General features: G+C 42.2%; 1 protein-coding gene across 2 annotated transcripts in view; it reads left to right on the forward strand.

The window, feature by feature from the left end:
* The window catches only part of Iqgap2 (IQ motif containing GTPase activating protein 2), a 287,742-nt gene that overhangs the window by 224,163 nt on the left and 53,840 nt on the right, over positions 1-9,739 (forward strand). For both annotated transcript variants that reach the window (XM_005356461.3, XM_013349678.2), the window contains 2 exons: positions 1,217-1,359; positions 4,882-5,052. In XM_005356461.3, coding sequence (XP_005356518.1) covers positions 1,217-1,359; positions 4,882-5,052 — 314 coding nt within the window. The remainder of the gene's footprint in view (positions 1-1,216; positions 1,360-4,881; positions 5,053-9,739) is intronic.

Here is a 9,739-nt window from a genome sequence, read left to right on the forward strand (position 1 = left end):
CCTTACTAGACCTGGATGGAGGTGGGTGGTCCTTGGACTTTCCACAGGGCAGGGAACCCTGATTGCTCTTTGGGCTGACGAGGGAGGGGGACTTGATTGGGGGAGGGGAGGGAAATGGGAGGCAGGGGCGGGGAAGAGACAGAAATCTTTAATAAATTAATTAATTAAATAAACCCACAAAATGCAAATAAATAAAAATAAACAACATCTTGAGTCAAATCAGGAGCTTTCTTTTCCTCTACTTTCATTGACCTTTATACTATAAGTTTCTATTTTGTAATTTGAATGAATTTATCCCCAGAATTGGCTCACCTCCACCTTAAATATGGGTCATGAACCCTGTAAATCAGTTCTTGTCATAGAAAACTCTGGGGGGGGGCTTTATTAAAAAATAAAATTGTGTTCACTGGCGTCCTCCATCTACTTGTGAGGGTGTCAACATCTATATGTAATATGCATTCCTTGTTCACTTTTGCTTTTCATTGGCCATATTTGACTCGGGCCATCTGTCTTAGTTAGGGTTTTTTATTGATGTGAAAAGCCTCCGTGACTGTGGCAACTCTTATAAAGATAACCTTTAATTGAGGTGGCTAGCTTATAGTTTTAGAGGTTCAATCCATTATCATCACGACAGAGAGCATAGTGGCATGCAGGTAGACGCGGTACTGGCTATATCTTGACCAGAAGGCAGCAGGAAGTCGACTATGACACACTGGGTGGTATCCTGAGCATGGAAACTCTCAAAGCCTGCCCACACATGACACATTTCTTCCAACAAGGACATACCCACTCAACAAAGCCACACCTCCTAATAGTGCTACTCCCTATGAGATGATGGGAGCCAATTACATTCCCAAGAAATAACTGGAGTCCGGAGCCATATCAGATATTTCTCTTTCTCCCTTTGATGTGCAGTGAGTGAATGTATGGTAAGAAACTGTCACTGAGTACTCAAAATTCATTCCATTTTACTGTGTCATTTCTAGCAACTGTTACATAGACCAGCTGAACACTTAGTGAAAACTATTTTTGCTAGGTTATGGTATTTATTGGAAACTGTATATGTTCTATCAAATTTGACTTATAGAACCTAGTTGTCTCTCCCTTATCCCCTTTTAACTAGAGAGCTGATAAGTAGAAAGTTGCTGAGCTTCTTGGTAGGAAAGCGTAAGAACTCCATTCCTCTGCAATCATTAACAAACTCTTTCTTCTTTAGTGTCTAGTGAAGGTTCGTGGGTCAAACTCAATCTGCAGCAGAAATACAACTACTATTACAACACAGATTCCAAAGAAGGTTCTTGGGTCCCACCTGAAACATACTTATCTAAAGAATCATGGCTCACAGCAGAAGAAATTGAGGTAGGCTGGTGTTTGAAGGAAAACTGTATAAAGAGAAGTGTGATTGCTGGTTTAGTCTTCATCATGGAAGTGATGGAGGAGACTAATCAATTTATTTGAAGGGTGTGTGGGGCGTAGTCTTCTTGGACTGGAGTTGACTGTGCCACCTTATTAAAAACTTTTAGTTCCATATGCTGGCACAGCTGAACCAAGGAGAACCAGGGGACCAAGAGGAAGAAACCTTGGCAGCTCATCTGAGATGATAGTTTATCCTAAGAAGTCAATCTTCAAGTTTTTCTTGGCAAAGTTATTTGACTAAAAATAATTTCTTAGTTGTCAATATATCTTATGTCTTTCCTTTCCCCTTTTGCCTACCACTTAACTCCATTCCAAAGAAAATTCATTTTTTTCCTACAAAGTGGGAACACCTCTGCCATGATAAATTCAGCCATCTCCAGGAGGGTTTTAGGAACAGACAACAGGGAGGTTCAAGAACAGGGTGGAAAACTTTTAAGTGTTCGCTTCTCTGAAACAATAGTCTTAGCATGTTTTTTATTGGTTAATGTAATTTTTGCGAGTTTTCCATGTTCTAGTGTCCAAATACAATTGAGAGTATTTTTCACATGGGTTTGAATCAAGTCATGTGCTCATATACCATACTGACCCAAATTTAAACATGATATAGTGAATCCCAACTTTTCTTTTACCTCTAAAGATTTCTTTCAGTGGACCCTTGACCCATATTTGAAAGTTTTAGTTAACCATATTTTTTACCAAAAGCAATTTCTTTATTCTTTATTTATTTTGTATTTATAACAAAATGCTATCTGAGCTTGATAGAAACAATGCATCAATTAGTGCATAAGTTGTTGGTTGGCTGTAAGAACATTGCGGTTTTAAGTACAGAAAGAAGAAGCCCATTCAGAAGTATCTATGTTCATTGGTCTAATTCTCTTTCCTCTTGCATGGAACACTGGCCAAAGTTTCAGAGCATAGGTGGTTTCTCCTAATCACCTTTGGGTGATTATGGCTTATATCTAATCCATCTTAGTCTGAATTCATTTCCAAGAACACAGTAGTTTTATTATTGTTGTTTTATATGTACAAGAACTCAGGTCTAAATATTTGCAAAGAAGAAAGAAAAGCAATTTAAGAGTAAGATGTGGAAAAATTGGTACAAAAAGCTGTTTTAGGCTCCATTTTAAGTCATTTAATTTGTTTTTTAATCTTTTCACTTCTCCCATCCTATGTAAAGGAATGAATGAAAGAAGCAGCCTGGCAAGAGTGTGGCCTATATTTATATCTATTTTTTTTTTTTTTTTTTTTTGTTTTTCGAGACAGGGTTTCTCTGTGGCTTTGGAGCCTGTCCTGGAACTAGCTCTGTAGACCAGGCTGGTCTTGAACTCACAGAGATCCGCCTGCCTCTGCCTCCCGAGTGCTGGGATTAAAGGCATGCGCCACCACCACCCGGCCGTATATCTATTTTTAAGAACATGAAAATAAATAGGTACTCCTTAGAAAGTTTCCTTTTAAAAAAAAAAAGATAACTAAACCATATGTAGATTGTCAGGTAGCTATCGCTAGAACAGCAATAGATCCTCTTCATAGGATCCTTTGTGTTCTGGAAAGTTGGTGTGAGGTAATGAAGAATGGAGCAAGGAAGTCAGAGTGGCATGTAAGTGGTCAGAAGCCAGGTACAGCTAAAAGTAATCCTTCCACAGCTCTTCTGAAAGCAGGATTGGGGCATATTTCTGCCCAAGGCACTGCCAATCACTATGTCATCCTCAGAGGGGAGATGAAGCATGTAAGCATGTACTATCACTGTCAGTGTCCCTAAGTGGGGAATGAGGCATAGAGTGGGCGAAGGAAGTTGTTAATTCTCCAGCTTGCACAGGATCTGTCAATAATACAAAGAGGCTTTCCCCAGTGTTTGCAGTTTCTAACCTCACGTCCCGTGTCCCACTATTAACTGTTTCTGATGTAGCCTCCGGTATATCGAAGGGTGATATCACATGCCCATTGCTCTGGAATTAACAGTACAAGATGCAGCTCAAGAAACAGATTTATTGCATCACAGACAATGGGTGATGCTTCCTAGAGGAAGAGGCTTGGGAAGGAACGCTCACCAAGATTGCCTTGGACTCAAAAGGCCTGAGACTTGCTGATGAATCCAGATGTTAGAGTATGTTCAGAGAGAACACACTGCTAATAGTTATTCAGTCTTGGGGAAGAAAAATCCAACACTGAAATGTAGATCAAATTAGTATTAAGAGTCGGTAGCTGTTGGGTGATGGCACACACCCTTAGTCTCAGCACTCAGGAGGTGGACACAGATGGGTCTCTGTAGATAAGAGGCCATCCTACTCTATATACTACAGCCAAGACTATGTAATAAGACCCTGCCTCAAAAATTAAAAGTAAGGGTCAGTAGCCTTGGAGATGTAATCATATAGAAATATGAGCTACAAGTTGGGGTGAGGGGAGGGGGAATGTGGCCTGAGTCTGAAAATGTTTAATGGCGAAACTGAAAATGAGGAGAAGAAAAACCTGAAGGACATAGCTTATTAACTACTTTCAGATGTTCAAGATGCTTGCAAATTTTAGGCAAAGACTATGAGAGCAATGAGTGATTAGTGCTGAATTTTTTTCTTCAAATCCCATGGCTGGATGGAAAAGATGTGCCTAACTGTGAAGAAGCAGCATGGGAGAGTTAAAATTTGAGTTTAAAAAGACAGTGGCCCATCTGGTCTACAAAGATGGCCAGATACAGCATTTTGTTACACTGAATATCCATCTATCAAGTTATTAAATGGTGGAGGGTCTCAGCCTTTTAAAAATCATAACCTGAAGCCAATGTCCTTATTCAGTGAATACATTTGCATCTGTCTGCTCTCAATGCTTTCTATGCACCCACAGCTTAAATGAACCCACAGCTGGCTGCAGGTGTGCTAAACCAGAGGCTCCAGCTGTAGGAATGAGTCCAGTCTTTGCATCTACACAGGCATGAAAGAAAATCCATGGGAGCCCACATGAAACTTCCCATGATCCCCTTCTTTTTCCCCATTCCTCTGGACTTCCTGTCTGTCCTTGATAACATTTGTCTTTCCTCTCTTACCTGCTCTCTGCCTCCAGTATCTGATTTTTCTAGGAACATCATCTAGGGCTAAGGAAGGGGAAAGAAAGTAGGACTTTCTGGTCACTGCCATTTCCCCTGCCCCAGTAGTCTGAGGGAGTGGAAGGTAATGCCCATTCTTATAGTAGTCAACCTTGACCCTTTTACAGTCTATGGAATTCAAGCCAGCATCACATGAGATCATTCCATACCTTCTTATACTGTTTTCCCACCAAGCTCAGAGGACTCAAAAATCATGTCACCAGAAAGCTATGTCAGCTCATCCCTTGGCTCTTGTTGAATTTGTCTTTAAACCAAGCCAAAAAGAACTGTCCAGTTCATTTCCCAAAAGCTGCCATTTACAAAAGCTGTTCTCTATGTTCCTTTCACCTGATGTGTAGAGAGTAATCATAAGACATATCTCTTGCCAGGACATCATTGAGGAAGTTACAGCAAATTACATCCGCGAGAACATTTGGTCTGCTTCGGAAGAATTGCTTCGCTGCTTTCAAGCCACAAGCTTAGGACCCAACCTTAGGAAAGAGTTTGAAGCTAGGAAATCATTCTTATATGACCAAGAAGAGAGTGTGGTCAAAATACAGGTATGTGAGCCACCTATCCCAGTTACAGCAAATCATTCTGTCTTCTGAAAATGCTCTCTTTGAAAATAGCTCAGTCAACTACCTTCTAATAGAGCTGAATGCAGACTCCTTCCTGGCTGGCGCCCTATTGAGGGAAGCATTTAAAATGGGGACTGCCTTAGTGATGAAGTTTTTGAAGTTGTGTCCCTCAGAACAGTACTCAGACTTGCTCGGGTCTCCCTGCTGTCAGTATGGTTAGAGCTGAATGGATCGGGGTTGAAACTGTGCTTCTCCAGGTAGCAGCATCTCTGTGTGTCCATCTCCTACTGAACTTGGAGTATTTAGGGTTAGTAGATGGTGATTAATGTCTAGCTTCTTCTAGCCTGAGTCAACAGAAGAACAAATGAGCTGGAGCACGTTCAGCCTCGACAGGGGTGGTCTTTGTATAACCGTCACTCTTTGTTTAGGCCTGCAGAATTTCTCTTCTGTACCCCTCTTTAAAACTTGTGATGCAACCACAAAAATGCCTGACTTGAGCTTTCCCATGGGAGGAGATGAGCTTGTCAGGTTTAGATGTTTCTCCTGTGTTCTTTTTTTTTTTTTTTTTTTTATTGAGAAAAGGAAGAAAAAAAACACACCAGCCTCCCATTTCCCTCCCCCTCCTCCCACCCTTCTCCCCCTCCCCGCACTCCTCTCCCCCTCCCTCTCCAGTCCAAAGAGTAGTCAGGGTGCCCTGCCCTGTGGTAAGTCTTAGGTCCTCCCCCTCCGTTCATATCTTGGAAGGTGAACATCCAAACTGGCTAGGCTCCCACAAAGCCAGCACATTAAGTAGGATCAAAACCCCTTGCCATTGTCCTTGGCTTCTCATCAGCCCTCATTGTTCGCCATGTTCAGAGAGTCCAGTTTTATCCCATGCTTTTTCAGTCTCAGTCCAGCTGGCCTTGGTGAGCTCCCAATAGATCAGCCCCACTGTCTCACTGGGTGGGTGCACCCCTCGTGGTCCCTACTTCTTTGCTCATGTTCTCCCTCCTTCTGCTCCTCATTGGGACCTTGAGAGCTCAGTCCAGTGCTCCAGTGTGGGTCTATCTCCATCCATCACCAGATGAAGGTTCTATGGTAATGTGCAAGATATTCGTCAGTATTGCTATAGGATAGGGTCATTTCAGGTTCCCTATCCTCAGCTGCCCAAGGAACTAACTGGGGACATCGCCTTGGGCTCCTGGGAGCCACTCTAGGTCATCTTACACCTGTCAGAATGGCTAAAATAAAAAACTCCAATGATAGCCTTTGCTGGAGAGGCTGTGGAGGAAGGGGTACCCTCATCCATTGCTGGTGGGAATGCAATCTGGTGCAACCACTTTGGAAATCAGTGTTTCTGTTTCTAAGGAAATTCGGGATCAACCTACCCCTGGACCCAGCAATACCACTCCTGGGAATATACCCAAGAGATGCCCTATCATATGACAAGAGCATTTGTTCAACTATGTTCATAGCAGTATTATTTGTAATAGCCAGAACCTGGAAACAACCTAGATGCCCTTCAATGGAAGAATGGATGAAGAAAGTGTGGAATATATACACATTAGAGTACTACGCTGTGGTAAAAAACAATGACTTCTCGAATTTTGCATGCAAATGGATGGAAATAGAAAACACTATACTGAGTGAGGTAACCCAGACCCAAAAAGATGAACATGGGATGTACTCACTCATAATTGGTTTCTAGCCATAAATAAGGGTCATGGAGTCTACAATTGTGAACCTAAAGAAGCTAAGTAAGAAGGTGAACCCAAGGAAAAACATAAAGTTATCCTCTTGGCTATGGGAAGTAGACAAAATTGCTGGGGAGAAAATTGGGATCTTGGGGGTGGGGTGGGATGGGGTAAGGGGAGATGGAGAGAGAAAAGTTAGAAGGGAAGGAGGGGGGAACTTGGGGAAAAAGGAAGATTGGGATAAAGGAAGGTTGGATAGGGGAGCACGGAAGCACAATTCTTAGTTAAGGGAGCCACCTTAGGATTGGCAAGAGACTTGAATCTCCTGTGTTCTTACATCACTCTCTGCTAGCCACCACACTAGCTTCCCAAGGTCTGCATGTGCATCCTTCTCCGGAGGCTAACTGAGCATGTCACTGACTGGCAGAGCTTGAAGGACTTTGCTTCAGCCGATATCTCTGAGTTTTCCTGGAGACATTTAAGTGGAAGAGCTTCTCTTTTGCAGTCAAATTGTTTCCTATACCTTGCTTTTATATTATTTGGGACTGAGGGTGACTACTATTGACTTGGTCTTCTTATGTCTTGAGTAAGTGTTGGAGTATTCTATTTGTTCAAGATGTCAGCAGAATCAAAATGACGTTTTTGTTTTTAAGAAATCTCTGTTGTAAACCTGACTATTAGTTTTTTTTCTGTGTGAGCCAATGAGTTTCTAATTCAAAATTGTCCTAGCTTATGTGTTGAAAACACAGCCTAAAAATAGAGTCATCTGCACCAATAAAGGCTAAGGCTCCAGTATTGCACGGAATTCAAAGTGTCAGCCCGTGTGATGCAACTTGGACCAGCCCTGCACTCCAGTCTTGGAACAATGTTGCTGTTGGCAATCCTACTGAAGAGTCCACCATTGAGATTACCCTTTATATTTGAACCTAATGCTAAAGTCAGAAGAGTGCTGGGAAAGGAAAGAAGTATATGCCTTGTATATGCTAGGCAGACACTCTGAGCTCCACCCCCAGCAAACCATCCAGTTTTAGGACAATAAAAGTCCTTAATAAAATTGCTTAAATGTAGGGGTGGGTATATGGCTCGTGGTAGTGTATTTGCTGGCAATCCTCAGGTTCAATCCCCAATACCAAAACAAACAAAAAAAGTGTGAAAGTTTGACAATGAGAAAATCAGAAAAGGTCATCATACCTAAGTAAAGGAAATTTTATTTATATCAAATATATAGAAAATGAACATAGTTTATAAAAATGTTAAGTGACATAAACACAAAATGATTTTCTTCCAGAAGAAGATTTTGTACTGATTCTCAAGGAGTTTAATAATGGGACAGTGTGTCTGTGGGTGTGTGGGGAGAAGTATGAATGGATCAGGGATCAGTACCACCCATGACAATGAAAAGAAACTGTAACATCATCAAAAGTAAGCGAATGAAAGTACCGCTGGGCGGTGGTGGCGCACATCTCTAATCCCAGCACTCAGGAAGGCCAGCCTGGTCTACTGAGCAAGTTTCAGAACCAGCTCCAAAGCTATGGAGAAATCCTGTCTCAAAAAAAAAAAAAAAAGTAGGCATTGAAAAGAGTTGAAATGGGCCTGAAGAGTTGGAATTAGACAGAAAGCTAAGAGAAAAAGTAACTGACTTAAGATAAATTTCCTTGTGTAAAAGTTCTAATGCCGCGCAGGATTGGGAGGCTTGAGTGGGATAACGCTCACTGAAGAAATCCCCAGTTGCTGCTCTTTGGTGCTCAGTATGAGATGAGGTAATAGGAATGACTCAGGACAGTTGGTGGGAATCCAATATTAAGATCATTGGTGTTTCTGTGGAAAGAGATCAAAACAAAATTTCCTCAAACAGGACAAGCAGAACTACAGTGGAAAAAATTTCCCTTGAACTCCCGAAAGCTGGGTTACCTCTCTAGGGAAGGATATAGTAACGGCCAATATCAAAGCCTAGCCCTGGCCTGGAGAGATGGCTTAGCAGCTAAGAGCACTTGCTGCTCTTCCAGAGGACTCGAGTTTGCATCCCAGCACCCATGTCTTATGGTTCACACCTGCCTGTAACTACAGCTCTGGGAGATCCAACACCTTGTTTTGGCCTCTACATATGCCCACACACATGTGGCATGCACATAAGTAAAACATAAATGAGAAATCCCATGCCTAGGAGTGACTGGCTCACTAAACTTCAGGCAAGGATGGCCCCAAGCATCCAGGTAAAGAGAAGAGAGGACTGTGTGAAGCAACTTCAGAGTCCGAGGGCTGCAAAGTGGGGGACTCACCTCAGGGCAGCTGTTGAGCGTGCTGACCTCCTAGGCTTAGCCTTGTGGGTTGCTAGATTTAGAAGGAGGGTAAAAAGAAATTGTTCAGAGCTTCCTAGCTGCATCCCAATCTTTAGGTGTGATTAGAGTTCTGGGTATCCGTCATCAAGCGAGACAGCTGCTTCAGCAGGCCTGGTTTTCTGGAGATTAACATTGAAAATATAGAAAGAAAAGGAGCAATCTCCCGTATTTCAGCATCACACAGTAAATATATTTATGGTCCCAGAAAACAGAATAAGGTGACTGCTATAAATTTTCCAAGTTCCCATAGCAGCTCAGAGAATGGTTTCACTCTAAAAAGCTATTTCTAACTGGCTACATGATGGAGACTTTTGTCTTTTTTTACATCTTCTGTAGCAGCTTCTGTGCTCCGTTATTACACCCATGTTTGTACCCAGCTTTTTCTGTTGTGGGGGCCACAAACCAGCTCCCAAATCCTGACATGGAGACTTATTGTTAGTTGTGAATGCTGAGCCTTCGCTTATGCTCATTTCTGGCTAGCTTTTATAACTTAAATTAACCTGTTTCTCTTCCTCTATATTCTTTCTCAGGGTTTTTTACCTTTCATTCCGTATGTCCTACTCTATGTCTGCTGACCTGATGGCCCCAGGCGTCTCCCTTTCTTTCTCCCTCACTCTATCCTCCTCTTCCTCCTCCCTCCTCCCTCCTCCCTCCTGA

The sequence above is a fragment of the Microtus ochrogaster genome, chromosome 19 (assembly GCF_000317375.1).
Source record: "Microtus ochrogaster isolate Prairie Vole_2 chromosome 19, MicOch1.0, whole genome shotgun sequence".
NCBI classification, from domain to species: domain Eukaryota; kingdom Metazoa; phylum Chordata; class Mammalia; order Rodentia; family Cricetidae; genus Microtus; species Microtus ochrogaster.